Genomic DNA, 16,694 nt, shown 5'->3' on the forward strand with positions numbered 1-16,694 from the left:
GGTGGCGTTGCATAATGTGCATACAGTCAAGGATGAAATGATAGCACAAAACGCATTATAAAGCAAAATATGTTTCATTAGTGGCGTCAAAAGTCCTGCGATTTATTCTCCTTTCATATTATATCTCACTAGTTCTATATTTCTGAACACAACTGTAGCATACCCCGCCTTTCAAAAAATCAACCAACACCCTTTTGGTTTCTACTTTATGTTGAACATATTTTATTGATTACATTCCCAGCTCCAACATTTCCAGCTCCGGCCACTTTTCCAGCTCCGTCCACTTTTCCGGCGTGTGTTGGCACAACTTTATGAGATTTCTTTGCCCCAGACCATAGAATGATGATTTTGGGGCACTTCGCATTGCATTCTGGACACTCCGCCGTTGACTTGGCAAATAAATTGCTTATTTGTAGAGACGATTTGCGGTAATTTTGTGATTTGTGGTGGGTGACATCATTCATTTGGACAGGGGTGGAACTTCTGTGTTTCAGTCTCCCTTGGGTTGCATATTTATCCTGGCTATTAATTAAACATATTGGCCGCCTTGGCTCGCAGCTTATGCCTTGCCATAATTTATTTTTTCTGCTGCCAGATGATAGCCATTGATGGCCATTAGTGGGAAATGCAAGAAATGGCCAAAATCAAAGAATTTTATAAGGAATCGAAGCTTTTTGCCAGCTACTCTCTTTGTGTCGCCTCACTCGACTTGATTACAATTTATTGACTTTTGCCGGGCAAATCCTCTTGCTTTTTTCTTCGACTCCCTTTTTGGCGACTCTGGCACGCCCACTTGTATGCATATCGTTAGCAAATTGCAGGCTCACCAGGACGCCCGAAAAAAGGATTTGCATGTGTGTGCTGTGCTATGCTGGCGGTAAGCTAATATCCAACCAATTTCCGTTTGACTCGCTTCGCGTTTTCCCCTTTTTTCCGTCGAGGGGATGTTCAGACCAGGTAAACTTGGCCAACAGGGCCCTGCTGGTTCAGCCTTTTGTGTTTCCGTTTTAGAAATTGGAAGGCAGAAAGCGGCGCGTACCGCCTCTCCAGTGTCCTTCCGTTTCGTGTCCTTTTTTTCGCCGCTGCCATATAAATTTGTACAAAAGCTTAGCCAATTTTTTCGCCTTTTGTTTGCCAGTAGCTTCGTCGTCGTCCTGAACTCATTTGCATATTCGGCACATTGAAAATACCCTCGATGTTTACCCTGAACACCCATCCAAAAACGCCTGACCATTTATCCCCATTCCTTTCTTTATGAGCTGTGACTATTAATGGTGTTTGGTTTAAGCCGCTCTTAAAGCTTAAATAACTAAACAAATATTATTTTCTTAGGCAAAGATTTTAAATATTTTGCGTAAATTTTTCATACTAGGCTCAAGTTGATTGGAAGAAAATGTAAACATCGGCCAGCAAATGTCAGATTCAGTCAGATTCAGTCAGGGCTAGGAGTCAGGAAGAGAGGACCACAATCCGGCGGTTTCACAGCCACAGAACACAAAGAGCTTGGCATATTGACCCGAAAAAAGGGAGGCTGTCCAGTAGGCGTTGATTGGCATCCTGAGACCCGAACTCCTCCGCTCCTCTTTCACCTACAGCTCACTGTCAAAGCTAATGGCCCGAAGGGTGAAAACTGTAAAGTGAAGTTTGTTGTGTGGGCCGAAAAACTGAAGTGGCTTTCCTGCCACTTGAGCGTTTATGGATATTGACATCTCAATGGCCGGACTTGGTAATTTAATTAGGGCAGAGTTTCCCCGGGAGAACGAAGCCGAACCTGAACCTGAAGAGAACTCGAACTAAACTGTGGCTTTTCCTTTGTTCCCTGCTTGCAGCAATTTCCCGCGAAGATGGCGACGAGTCGACGCACCACCATCACCACCACCATCATCATCGCGGTGGACATGGCGGGCACCACAACCACGGTAACAAAGTTCCATACAACGGCTACAATTCGGAGGAATACTTGGACCGACTCGAACCGAATGGCAATATACCCGCTGACAAGACAAATTGCAGATATGGAGGTGAGTTATTTAAATATTTCTATATTTTATCAATGCCTAACTTGGCTCTAAAATAATGCTACAAAGGCTGTTTGAGTATGGAACGAAGAGCATATTTTCTTTCACTTGATTGTTATATCTTTCCTATGGGCAATCTGGCCAAAACTCAAGCGAGTTTAGGCCTCATTCATAAGGCTTTGCGTAATTTATCGCCCGCTTGTGCAATAATCTCTCATTTAAGCTGCCCTCCTCCACCGAAACTAATTTAATGATAAGATGCCAAGGCCCTCACACTCCAGATTTCCCCCAGACTGACTGGCAATAATTTATGCCTCCATCTTGTGTGAGCAGCGTGTCTAATTATGGAAGCAAGTTACATTTTCCCGACTTTTCCACATTCCCTTGGTGCAACTGGGAATTCCCTTACTTCGATTTAACGTTATTTTTTGTACACACAGAATAAATTTGCCGAAATAATTTTAGAACGTGCCGCATTTACGCTCATACTATATAAGAGGAATTGTTTTATTAATAAAAGTGTAATCTTTTTTCCCTGTGTAGCCCCCGCTCTTTAGTAATTTATCAAATTTTTGTCTCATTTAGCTAATGCAAACAAGTTCTTTCTGTTCCATTTCGCCGTTTGAGCTTATCTAAGCGAGAATTTCCGCAGATAAGCGAGGCCCTCTGTCATCATTTTCCTCGCTGCTGTTTTTCTCATAATTGTAAATTGCAATTTTATGCAAACAATGGTTGTTGTGGAGTTGGCAAAAAGCGAGGTAGACTCGTTGACATTGCCGATAAGCCTGTGAATGTAATGGCTTCATTTGTTGCTCGTGCACTTGAAGCTGTTGCTCCTTGTTATTGTCCTTGTAAAGCGGGGCACTCAACTCGAATATACTTCCATTTTGTACCTCCTTGTATTATATATGCACGTGTACCCTTTGTCTTCCCGATGTCTAGGCCTTTCGGAATCGGGCCATAAAACAACGGAAATGGAAATATTAACAAGCAAGTGCACAGCAACAAGGGAATTATTCATAACCAAATGGAAATTGTGCATGCTCCATATATCTTTTCCGGGCTTTAAACTCAATGCCATTATTATTTCACTGCCATGGAAGAGCATTTGGCCCCCGGCTTACCGCCTTTCCACCAAGTTATGTCTTCTGACATTGAATTTCATCGGTACATTGCTCGGATTATCGTGGAACAAAGTCGTTAAACTATTGCAGTGAAACGGTAGTGCATTTCTAAGGTCGGAAAAAGGCAAGGAAAGTGTTTACTGTGGCGGTCTTTACTAGAGAGCTTTTAGTTTCAGTTATTTACTAAGTTGGTAAACTATTCTAAACGATTTTATCAGCAGTTGTATAATTTCATTTCCCAGTTAATTTTCACACTTAAATACTAAGTAAATTTAATAATACAATAGCTAACTTTGCAATTATTTTGTCATAATTTGCAGAACTATCGATGCAACTTTATTATTCCCTTATCTATCAAAATCAATTCCGGAAAGTTTTTTTAAGCCACCCACTGCCCACGCAATCATAAAGTTATGTAACGCACAATAAATTACAGAGTTCTGAAAAGTAGCAGAGAAAACTCTCCACAGTTAGCACAGGACATCCTACCTCCCTCCGCCCGGAATTTTCCAGCCCCTTTCCTATCAGCAAAAAGCAATTTCAGTTTTTCATGCTGTTCCCATTTTTTTTTGTTGCTGTTCTGATTACATGATTTATAAGTTATCTTTAGCAAAACAACAACGCTGGCTGCCATTTTAGGGGGTGAAGCGCAGGATATGAACAATTTATGTTCAACGCTTTCGCAAAAGATTATTGTTCATATGCGCAAATTATGCGAACATTGCTGTGTAAAACTTCGAAAACATATTGGCCAAAAAGAATTCGCATACAGCTGTTTAAAAGCACCCCGACAATGATGATAAATCATGTTTTACAATTATTCGTGAAGCATAAATATAAAGAATAAATTTAATTTGCCCGGGAAAAGAAGACGCAGAGGCTTTGAAGTCGGTGATAAATTGTGTGAATCATGTTTTTTTTTCAGGACCCTGGATTTTTTTTAGAGGCTCGTAATTCCACCTGTAAGCTACTCTTATAGGGTGAAAGAGAAGGTCCTTGTATAAACTCTACTCAACTTGCGCATAAATCCTTTTAACGCTTTATTTGGCTTCTGACGCGCTTTCTTTTGCCATCCTTCGTCGTTTGAGCTTTGTTTATTTTTATTTTGTTCCCTGACTCGCAGGATCCGGTGCGTTTGTTTGTTTGTTTTTAATGCCGCTTCCTTGAGAAAGGATACCTCTTCCCATTTTTTCAGCCACCCTTTTTAGCTCCTCGGAGAACTGTCTGTGATTTAAATTTATTGGCAAAATACTTAAAGTAAATCTTTTTGTTTCACTTTGTTGCGTGTACGTGTCTTGTGAGGGTGTTGTTTTTTTTTTAACAACCCTTTGACAATTTTCGGCATGCTTTTTTATACCTTCCACGTCTATTAGGGGTCTTTCTTGCGGTTCATTTTAAAATTCTAACTGGCAGCCGCAACCGGAATCCCTGCACAGAATTTACCCGACGCCTTGCGGTTTAGGCAGCGTCTTTCTTGTGGCTTCCAACCAACCACCCACCACCCACTCACCCCTTTGAGGTCATAACCTCCACCCCCTGTCAGAATCGTTGCAGTTTATTAACGAAGCAAAAAGATGTCGCCTTGGCTGACTTGTTTTTTCCGCCGCATTTGAAAACCATTCTCTCTGTTTTAATGATTTACTTAATTTTTTCGTTGTAAAATTCTGTGTCTTTTCCTTTGGTTTCTCCTTTTTGTTTGATGTCATTTTGCGTGAGACGATTTTTTGGTGGTTTTCGGTCGTTTTTTGGTTGGGCTAATGAAGCGACTTATGCAATGACATGGAAAATTTGCGGTCCACATTTTTCTCTCCGTTTGATTTTTCTCCATCCCTTTTTCCGAGTGTTTTTCCGACCACTACACAGCATTTGCATGACGTCTGTAGGAAAAGTGTGGGAGAATTGGGGCTGAAAGAAAGGAGTGTGAGCTTATCAAAAGGCCAAAGGCTTTTTTTCAGCTTTGATAAATGAAAAGTTTGCTAATTGGCTTGTTTAAAAGAGAGCTGCCACACTGGATAACTGTGGCAAATGCACAAGTATATAAACTCTTTGAGTCGCAAACTGAATTCATTAGCTGAGAATGGGGGTGCCAACATGATTTACGTTGAAATTTTAGATGAACATAAAGTGCAGACCTAAAAAATGTTTTACACTCCCAGTCATAGAAAAGTACTTTACGAAGGTGCTGCCCACTTGATGTGTAAAGCAGACTTTGAAGCTGCCAACTTAGTATTGCCAATCCTCTTATGCAAGGAAATCAGACTGTTTTAACTCTTTAAAATATATAGCATAAACTCAAATATCATGTCTATGAATTTTACCCTATTTTTGTCGCACGCCCCCTTGGCTAATGCAATCAATTTTCTTTGAAAACTTTGTCTGGCCAACTAAGCAAAGTGAAAGCTTTATAATAATCCAAAGTCAAGCCACGCCCCACCAACTTTTGGCTTACCACTGGCAATTTTCGCCATTGTCCTACTCCCTATATAACCCCGCTTCCCGTTTGTATGACGAAAAAAGAAAATTGTCCAGAAAATATCTTTTGACAATTCGCCGCTTTATGCATACTAAGCTCATTATGGCCAACTTGAAGCACAGCGAACATCCTTTTTTATGCATTTTTTTTTTTCGTTTTTATTATTCGTTACCGAAGGGCGGTTCTTGAAAATGTGCTGGAAAACTTTTTAATAGTGGCCAGACATCACCCCCGTGGGTTTGATGAGTATTTCTATTTTATTGCATCTTGCTGTGGCTAACAATGCCCCATGGGCGGTGCCACGCCCCCTGGTCCAAGAAAGTGGCACAATATTAAAATTCTCGCTTGTCATTATAAATTCCTTGGCCAACACCAAAGGATACCATAAAAATAATAATGGGCGAACAAACAACAAAAAATGTACAAGAAGAAGGTTTTACTTAAAGCGATGAGGGTGCACTGGAAAAAATGTAACAATAAAAATCGCTGGGAATGTGTTTTTTTAATCAATTATTTATGGGTTCTGCAAATATTTAAAACTTGATATTTTAAACCAGAATTTTCTAATTATTTAATGCGATAATGTTCGTTATTTTTTTCTTCGTGTATCCTTCAAATGAGATCATGAGAATTAGGATAACTGGAGGGCATTTCAGTTGCAATCAGCGCGCATTTTGACTGACAGCTGAAGTATCCATAACGTCATCGAAGGACTTCGGGTCATGAGCCCCCAAAGCCCGAACCCCAAAAACGGAATTAGGATTCATAATATGATAAAGTGGTTGGGTGGGGGATGGATGCTTCGGGGAGGAATTTTGCTTTTGGGCTGTGGCCAAATTGTAACTAAAGGTTGGCCTGTCTTTGTGTGTGTGCCAACTGATATCCTTGAAGCAGATTCACCAGCTCTACAAACACACAGTTATCTCATAGGTGTGCGTAAATTATAAGCAACTTGCAAATGTGGCTGTCCACATCGATACACAAACACACTCGCAGGCTCACATTCCCATGCATTTGGGTATTGGTCCACAGGGAAAAGCCGGCCGAGACTCCACCTCCTGGCCTATGCAGTGAGCGAAAAACATGACTGCAAATAATATACAAATTAATAATTAATTTGCTTAATATACAATATGGATTGACCCCAATCAATAAAGTTTTCAGTCTGATTCGTTAGGGTTTCCTAGTGCAACTTGGCAACTACTAAGTAATGTATTATTATTATTTATAGAGAATGTTGTTCTACTTCAATGACTGACTAGATTTTTCAGTACATCCTCCTGGTCTCTGGACCCATTCCCCCTGCTCCCCCTGCTAACCGCTGGTCATATGCCTGTCCTGGCCTTCGGAACAGATAACGTTCGTTGTGTGTGTTGAATGTGACAGCCTTGGGGCATCGCCATGCCCGCATAGTCATATAGCCACGGCTATAGCCTTCGTCGGCTTATCCCCACTGGCTTACCTATGGCCTACGCATTTCATTTGGTCAGCCGGCGTTTCCGTTTCCTTCCTGCCACACAGACTACTTCAAATTTTGATTGTCATTTACGTGACTCGGAGCGTGTGTGTGTGTGTTTGGTGTCTGTGTGTGTGCGTTTTGTATCCTGTGTGAGGAGAGGCTTTTCGAATGAAATTGCTGCAAATTATTCCCATTACGTTTTTGGAGGGCTGCATTTCAAGTTGATTGTCGTTTACATTTCGCAGAGCAAAGGCCACAGGAATGGGGCTCTCTGGTTTTCAGAGAAAGATGGAACCATTCGCTGGATGATTGAGTTCTGGAATAGGAATAGGCAATAGGCTGTTGGTCCATTTGCGATGGGGTAATCAAGCTGAGTTTCTTGATTTCAGCAATAACGTATCAATCAAGCGTCAATTATTTTATCATTAAATGTGTGGTTATATTTGCATAAGCGAGGGGATTGCCTTAGTTGCTGTATGTATTGTTCAATTTATGACCTGTTATCTGTTTATATCGATTTCTGTGGTTTAATGGCCTGTAAGTTTTAGTCTAGAAAATGTGGTACTTTAAATTCGTATGTGATGTTAGTTAATTGGCAAATTCCCATTGTATTGAACGACTTTGGAACGAATGAAAGGGTATTTCGTAGTTCCCCTAATCCTGCGGGTCCTGTAGATCAATCAGCTCTACTTCAATCCCCAGAGTGCTTCCCAATAGAAGCCGAGGCCTATTTACTGACCCAACATCTCTTTTGAATTTTCCCGCTTTGTAGGCTAGAATTGTCTACGTGTGTCCTTTGTGGGAAACTCAATCCCAGTACGCTCAATAGCTCGGTGTGTTATTGGCCAGCAACTCTACTCTATTTTCGCTATTTTCTGAGCGATTCGCAGTGGGCAAACAATGCGGCGTTTTCATATGTGACGAGAATCCGTCGGGAGCTTTGTGCACTTGCGTATATATCATTTTTTCCCTCTTTTTGCCGTCTGCACGGAATGACAAACAACGGATGATATATTGCAGTGGCCACGCCTACCGCCTTTTGTTTGCAGTTGCCGCAAATCAGTGGCCAATAACTGGGATGAAATCTGATGGTAAAGTAGGGTTTCCACTACATGCTATGGAGTATGTGCCTCTAGGGCTTGTTTATTGAGCAAACCTTTTGAAGTTAATTAAAACGAAAGCCAGCCAGCGTTTTCAATTACTCAAGCAGCTCCGTTTTTTCATGGCCCTTAATTTTTTTACGATCAGTTGTAAAAATATTATTGATAAATCTTTATCTCCACGGCGAAATGAAAGGAAAAATCTGTTTTATTGCTTATTAATATGTGCTTGAACGAAGGAGTGGATCAGTCGAGCCAGTTGGCAACTGCAAATAAATTGGATTCCTGTTGCTACCGCACTTTATATTTTGGAAGTTTTCACCTCTTCGCTTAACCTGAAAAGCTGTGTCTGTGGCTAGGGAATCGCATTAGGAATCAATTCATTTCACTTCTATTGTGCAATTTCGTCCAAGGAGTCTGGGCAAGACTGGCCAGTAAATAGACGACAAATTGAGGTTGTAAATCTACTCTGATGGAGCATTTGTGACAAATCAATTTGATATGGGGGTCTGGTCAAGACGAAGTTGGCTGGAATTAATCTGGCTTGCGGGAAAAAAATAGATTGGCTCGGGATGTTTAATTTAAAAATTCCCAGTTGGAAGTTTTTCTTGGTTCTTCCTTTGGCGCGCCGGAAATACCTCAAAATTTTTTAGGGCATTCTCACTTCCTCTTCCCGTTTCTTTTAGGCCGCCTCACACCCAGCAACAATGTAGCATAATATGCGGCGTTTAGTGTGAAAATTTCCCACTTCCACTGCCATTTTTCCTCGTTGTGGCACTTCTTTTGAAATTGCGCACATAAACTAATTCCGCATGCATGAAATGACTTTCATAGAAAAATGGCTAAATTGCAGTGTGTGCGCAGTGGCCTAGCCTAGAATATCCTGGCCTCTCCTGTCTCCTGTTAATGCACTGCGAAACATAAAAATATGTACCTAAAAAAACACATTTTATTAAGAAAATGCACAATTCAGAATTCTTCACTGCAACTGCATGAAAATATACTTATAAAAATATTTATTCACTTATATTTTTTTTTTGTTTTCTGCACAAGAGCTCGTTTTAGTCAGTCTCTTACATAACTTTTCTCGCAGTGCAGCTGTCCAGAGCTGCCACCAAACCGCAGGACGACGCGTCGACATCCGTTAGGGTTAAGTTGCAAGGCGGTGCTGCTGTCGCTGCCGCTTGTGCAGCTTTTACCGCTTTTGCCGCCCCGCTAATTGTGTCACAATGATGAGCATAATTTGCAGCGCTTTGCCATTGCAAAGAAGGACAAAGGAGAAGGCAGGAAATTAAGCATACGCCATGTGTGCCATGCCGCTAATTTTCCGTTAGTAATTTCATTTCAGGCCAACGCCACTCAACCCTTTAAAAGGAAAACCACTCGCTTTTAATTACCATCAACGTCAGTTTTGTGTGGCATTTTGGGTGCCTTCAGATTTTTCCGAGCGCATTTCCCCTAGCCAATTTAAATGTCTGCGTAGAAGAAAGGGTTGCCTTTTCTCAGACAAATATGCTGTCATATGTTTTGCCTCCACGTCCCCCACCGAAAAACTCATGACATGAATGATGAGCCGCCAATTGTTTTTTTGTTTTTGTTTGCGAATTACAAACAAATGTCTAAGAAGCGAAGGAAAATAAGTTGAAGCCTCCTCCCAGGAAAACAAAAGTAAACATTTTGACATGACAGGCGGCATATAAGGCGATATATTAGAGATGGTATCGTGATTTAAAAGAAGTCAAAACATATAAGATATATTTATTTTTAAAAGACTAGGGAAGTTCTTGGTTATTAATGATTCAATTTCCTCTAAATCTGGAATGTGAGTAAAAGAAGGTCTCGTCTCTAGTCAATATTACTTATAATCGCTTAGCGATTTCCGCTTTCATTGTTCGTGGAGCGGAAATTTTCACTCATCCCCTTAGAGAAAAACGGAGTAAAGTAATTTGTATGTAATTTGTTAAGTAATACACACAGTTTCGTGTGTGTTTGTCTGACTGTCTCGCCAGGATGTGGCGTGCGGAAAAGAGGAAAAGTTCGAACGAGGAAGGATTTGTTCGCCTTAATTACAAAACATCAAAGTGGTCGATGTCTGTTGCTGAAGTCTTGAGCCTTTTGTGAGGGATTTACCCATTGATGTGGCAAGCTCTTCGTCGAAGAATGGTTTCAAGTGTTGAATCTGCCACATTCCCAAATGTGTACACCACTCGAGCACTAATAGAGTTACTACATTTGGGAGTGGGTAATTAATTCAAGAATCGCAAAAAAGGACCTTCGGTGTCAGCAATTAATAATTTGCCACGTTTTGAAAATTGTTTGTACGTGTTCGTTGGCCACTCTTTTGGGTTTCCTTTGCTCTGCTTAATTGGAAAACGCTGCCCCAGCCGAAATCGTTTGTATTTCGATCGGTTTGAGTAATTAAACACTCCATAGAGTGACAAGTCTGCACCTAAAGCAGTTTTCGGTAAATCCTTGAACAAACAGAAATGGAATACCCTTGTTAATCCACACGCACAAATCAATTTGGCAAGGCTTCTTCGCCATTTTTCTGCACTTTTCGTTGGCCATAAATAAGAGTGTAATTGGAAGTGATGAACACCAGGGACAGCAGCTTAAATCCCAGACACGCGCTCACGCCCAAAAACTAGAACAGGTCCCAGAAGAAAACCAAAATCTCTAATCAAATGTCAATTCCTTATTCAATAAAAATCGAAAACATACGAGAAAAGTTCGCTGCTAAAGGAAGAGTGCGAAATTAGGAATAAATACGTATAAGCGAGACTTGTGTACTGAGAGAAATACTTGTTACTTGCTAAATTTATATACACACATATATATCCAATAAACAAAACAATATATAAAACAAAATAAAGTTTCCTAAACTAGTTTCAATTCTTTCAGTGTATTCAGCAGGAATAGAGTAAATCTTTTAACGACTTTTATGTGCTCCTTGCTTACTTTCCTTGTTTTGTTGGCTTTTATTGTCCTCTTTTCCTGACCATGTCCAATGCGCTTGTGTATAAGCCATTAAATGTGCTTTCCTTCGCTGGCTTGGCTTTTCCTGTTTTCGGCCAATTATTACGCGCGATTTATGCTTTTATTTGTCAACAAAGTTCGGAGGGCAAAACCCTCGTAAACATCGCAACCTCACACACTTAATTGATTGTAAATCATAAAATGCGAACCATATTTTTATAAACTCCGTGACCAAGTGGATTTTTTCTTGGGTAATATGCAGAGCTTAACTGGGTTAAGCCATAAATTATTTTGAATGCACTTTTAACCGCTTTTTGCCCTTGTACTTTAATGCTTGTTTACCTAGTTATAGTTGCCAACTTTTTTACTGCTTGCTCGAATAAAACACTTTTAATTTACACTTCTTCCCCCCATTTCTTTCTTTTTGTTTATTTTTAGCACAAGAGTCTGCGAAAAATGATAATAACAAACCACAAGGTAAACTGCTTTTTATTACTCTCCCCTAAATCTGTTACTTTGAATATTATCATTTGCGCACAGCATGTCCTGTATCCTTTTAACCCGTTTTTCCCTCTCCTCGCACCGGAAATATTCCAGACTTTTAATAGTTTTCTTCGGACAGCAATTTAAATTGCCATATTTTATGCGCCAAAGCTCTCAGAATGTCATTAAAATAGATGTCAAGCAGTCAGCTTGTTGTGCTCGCAGGACCCGTATCCCTTTGTCAATAAAAGTGAGTCGGGGAAGGACGATTGCAGGCGACAGCCATAAGTAATGACAAAACGCAGCGGGCCGCCATTGTCATATTGAGACATTTGCACAAGCCCATTGGCTTAGCGAAGGATTCAAGGATCCGAGGATTCAAGGATGCAGTCTGCTTCTGAGTCCGAAAAAGGTTGTCATCGCCGTAATTGAATTGTGGCCGCCTATAAATCTTGAATACTAAACAGGAGGTAGGAGATTCAAATATGAAGTTTCCGAAAGACCAAGAAGATATTTTTGGTATCAGAAGCGTTTCAACAACTGCTATCCAATGTTTTGACCGTCTTAAAATTATTTAAATATAATGAGTTGAGTTTAGTATTCGTAACCTGTAAAATTTAAAATTTTTTAAAGGTTTTAAGCTCATAAGCCTATGAATATTCATCGAAATGGGAAAGTTCATTCAGATCCTAAACATTGGTATTTTCCATCCGAGATTCAATTTAATTTCACTTTAATCAGGCATTTCTAACTGAGTTTGTGATCGGAGCCTCGGAAATGGAAAGCAAACATTTGAGGATGCAGCATTGCATATCCTGTCAACCCCGCAGACTCCAGAAACTCCCCCATTTCAAGTCGATTTTTGTCTCTCTGCCGCCGTTTGGTCTCCGTTGCCTGTATTGTAATTGAATTCTACAACAACACAATAAATTTAGGCACTAAACGGAAAAGCATCGGCAACAGGGGGTTAAGGGGCTGTCAAGCGATGCCAAAACGGGCAGACAGTGGATGGGAAGGGGCGAAAAAGGATGAGTTCGATGCTGGACTGCAGTAAAAAGAGAATTTAATTTCTTGCTCGAATAATAAATCACAAACATAAACAGCGAGTGTGGGTTGGGTAAAAAAGTAGAGGGGCTGAGATGTCGCCAGATAAGACCCCATGGATACATCCTTTTTTGGGTAAAAAAAATATAGGGAGCCACCAATTTCGACTACCGTATTTTGCGGCAATTCGAAATTCGTTGTCGATGGCCAACCAGAGTTGCCATCGCTGCTATCAAAATGCCATTTCCTGGCCAGGGCCACTCTGAAGGAAAAGGGAACGGAAGTGTCGAGTTTCGGGTGTAGCTTTATTAAATTTTTACGCAAATGCTCGACACGCGCATATGAATAACAATACAGAATACAGTTACACATGCATAAAAAGGAATATTATTTGGTGGAATGGGGTGCCTCCCCTGCCGATTCCCCCTGCCCCGTGTCCTTATGCAAATGAAAAGTAAAAACTTTTATGTGCACATTTTTTACGATTTTTTATGGCACACTACTGCGGGGCGTGGCTGCCGGCTGACCCACTCAGCATTATGCAACAATCCGCTGTGATTTCGCTCTTTTTATGACATTTATGCTGCCTCCAGACAGGCCCGAGAGGCATAAATATTGTTGCAAAGCCAAAAACAAATAGTAAACAGAAATTACAATAATATGCAATAATGCAAAAGGACAACAGCGGATGGGTCCGCAGACAGAGAGCACACACATTCGGAACAAATAATGGACACTTGAAACATTTCTATGGCTTAATTTTGGGTCTAAACGAAAGGATAACTTAAGTAGGTTCTTTCAGTTAGAAATCGCATTTAAAAAGTATACACAAATTGCTTGTGTTAAACCTTTTAAAGAAGATATACACAAGGAAATAAACCTTCTTGTTAGGTTCTTAGGAAGCCAATCTCTAAGAACATTTCTCACAGTGTACCAAAGTAAAGTGGAAGCAGGGAAAAGCTCTCTGCTCCCCTGGCACACTCACTTGGTATTTGTCCCATGTGTGCCTGGCTTTAAGTCAGCGGGAGGACGTGACATCCTTGCATAGCATTTGCATAACTACATCAACAAGGGACCCTGGCCGAAGGACGAGATGAACTGGGGGGCAGGAGGACACCAGACATCAGCGAGCGCCTCCGCGGACATCTGCCTCCGCCGTACCCCCCGAAGTTCCGCGAAATCCACGGTGCTATTTTTATCTTTTTTGTGCAAGTGCTCTGCTTGATGCGCTTGCATAATTTTCATTGTTTTCATTTTACAAGCGAATTTCCCTCAACTTATCTTCTCTTATTTTAGTTCCTCCACTTTTTTTTTTGGCGACAGCTTCCAGTACTGATTTCTGTTTGCATTTCAAGATTTTCGCGTCACAGATTTTTTACATTTATATCCTTTTTTTGTGACAAGATATGCATGAGCGAGGGAAGTGCAATAAAACTTTATACGAAGGCGTTGAAACATAATATAGGGGAGGAGCAGCCAGCGAGGGCGATAAAAAGAGTTGAGTAGAGAGAATGGAATACTAAATAACTTTATGGGGTGTGGCAAAAGGTAACTAAGGGAGCAGCAGGAAGATAAAACCAAAGTGGGTCAGGTACAGATAAGGAAGCCAGCAGGGCTTCACACAAAATTTCATGTCCTTAAAGGAGACGTTCCCAAGAAGAACTTCCTACATGGCATTAGTATGCCTTGGGTTACCCAGGAAAAATAATAATATTCATAATGATAGTTTTTATGCCCCGAAAATAGCCATGCCAAGACACAATAATAAAACCTTTAAAGCACTTTAGCTCATTTTCTGCCCTAATTCGACTAACAATCCATATTTAAATCGATATCTATAGCCATAATGGAAATAATAATAATAGTCGTGATGACCCGAAAATATCCATGCCAAGAACTGGCAACTTTCACATTGCCACTCTAGCATCCAATTATCGTTGCCAAAAAGCTATATTTGCCGGCTGACATTTGCTGGCTGCTCTTGGCACTCGCACACATCAGCAATTCAATTTAAAGACTTTATACGGGGGCCAGCGAATATTCCGCCCTTTCCCCTTTGAGTTCGTCCTCATTTTCCAATTTTACAGGCACTTTTCCAATGCTCAGTCAATTTTGCAAATCAAATGCTTGCCGTCGTTTGTTGTTCCTCCTTCGTTGATTTGCCAGGACGACTGAAAAGGAGACGAGGCCAAATGCCATTCCACTCGAGCGACTAGACAAGATGTGGAGAATAAGGAGCTATTTGAGGACTAAAAAGGAGAACATTTTTAAATATATATTCTGTTTTATAGAAGTTTTTCTTTTATTTGCCTCATTTATGGCGCATATTGCGCATTTAATCGCTGTCAGCATACATAGTATACAGAGAAAGGATGTGTATCCTTTCGCGAGTCACTGAGAGGAAATGCTAGTATTTTAAAAATAACTAGATTTTCAGAACAATAATCTGGGATGTTTGTGAAGCTGTAAAGCGATATTAGTAATGGTAAGCATTAGAATTCTTTTTGGGGAATTATTGAACACATATTTTCTTTCTGTGCTTCGTCTATGGATCATCTTTCAACGGCAGCTCGTCAGCTTTTCCTTCCTCCTCGCGTGGAAAATCCTCCCCATTCAACATATTGCTCTCAGTGGGCCGCTGAAAGTTTTCTTTTCTACAATCAGCTGCTGTTGAATTTTTAATTTTTATGTTAGTAATTTTTCAAGCATTCTACAGGAATAAGGAAACTCTGGACGGAAGAACATCTTGCGAGCGAATATTAAATTTTTTATGATTCGGCGGGAGGCGCGCGAAAGGCGGCAAAGAAATAAGCGAAAAAGTAATGCCGAATGGGAAACATGTTGCGAATTCACAAGTGGAAAATATTTCAAGATATTTGGTTTTTATTTTAGTGCTATTGCCAGGCTAGTGCTATGTGTGTCTGTGGGTCTCCTCTGGCAAAAGTTTCAATCTTTAAGAGCAATCTCTTTAAGCAAAGCAATTTGCCGCGCTGCTGCAACTTTGTTATATAAATATTTCAAACGAAAGCAGATGATGCCGTTGCACCTGAACTGGAAAACTTCCGCCCATTTTCCGCGCCAGCCCCGCTGCCCAGCGGGAAAAGTCAGTCATGGTTACGTTGCGAACTGCAACTGCGGGAAAAGCAAACATAATTTAAAATGTAATTAGTGCTCAAATAGAAAACCAAACAAACAGCGAGCGCAGCTGGGCGGGCGTGAACTCGAAGGTGGAATCCCAAAACCCAGGGCGCCCGCAAAGTCAATGAATGAAGAAATATAATCAGCAGGTTACTAGGTGACCCAGTCCCAGATTTTGCACCTGGACAGGCAACGCAGCACACCTGTGCGTTCTCGCAAAACTTTGTCCTAGACCAACTTTCGCCAGCTGCTGCGGTGGCTTTTGAAACATTTTATTATAACGAGGCTGAGGTAAATATGGCACAATTTCCACAGACCGATTTCCCATTCATTCAATCCGGCCATTTCAAGGTTGGCCAAACTCGATTTATTTCGGCCAAAGATGCCGGCAACTATCCTGCCCTTATTCTTCATTATATTGATGATGTGCATAATGAGTTGGCTGACGGAATTTTTCCCTTTTCGTTCGCTCACCTTTTGTGCTCATTAAGGAAATGAGAAATGCGATGTTCAACTGGCAAATATTTTTCATTATATAAGTTTTTAAATTAAAGTTAAAAAATACTTAACTGTCTCATTTAAGTTAATAGCTGGTCTTTTAGTGCTGCACTTCAAGACAGCCAGCATCTTGAGCAACACTCTGCGAACCCTGTTTTAGATAGCCTTTTTTACGGAGTGTACATAAATAGTCCTTTGAGCTGGCTGCCATCCACTTCCGACTCACTTGTAGGTTGTTGTCGGGCCACTAATTTGGTTTTTGAGTGGGTCTGCTGCTCATTAAGCGGATTTTCCTTTGCATTTTGGCAATTCCTTTCCTGCTGCCATTTTGCTTACTTTGTACTGGCCTTTTACTCAAGCATTCCGTTTCCGCTTTGTTTC

At 40.7% G+C, this 16,694-nt stretch overlaps 1 protein-coding gene across 5 annotated transcripts in view; it reads left to right on the forward strand.

The window, feature by feature from the left end:
- LOC6610646 (cyclin-dependent kinase 14) overlaps window positions 1–16,694 on the forward strand; it is an 88,995-nt gene that overhangs the window by 60,437 nt on the left and 11,864 nt on the right. For 3 of the 5 annotated variants that reach the window (XM_002035177.2, XM_032717316.1, XM_032717314.1), the window contains 2 exons: window positions 1,830–2,021; window positions 11,589–11,627. In XM_002035177.2, the coding sequence (XP_002035213.2) occupies window positions 1,830–2,021; window positions 11,589–11,627 (231 nt within the window). The remainder of the gene's footprint in view (window positions 1–1,829; window positions 2,022–11,588; window positions 11,628–16,694) is intronic. The other 2 variants (XM_032717313.1, XM_032717315.1) reach the window with 1 other exon arrangement.

The sequence above is a fragment of the Drosophila sechellia genome, chromosome 3L (assembly GCF_004382195.2).
Source record: "Drosophila sechellia strain sech25 chromosome 3L, ASM438219v1, whole genome shotgun sequence".
NCBI classification, from domain to species: Eukaryota; Metazoa; Arthropoda; class Insecta; order Diptera; family Drosophilidae; genus Drosophila; species Drosophila sechellia.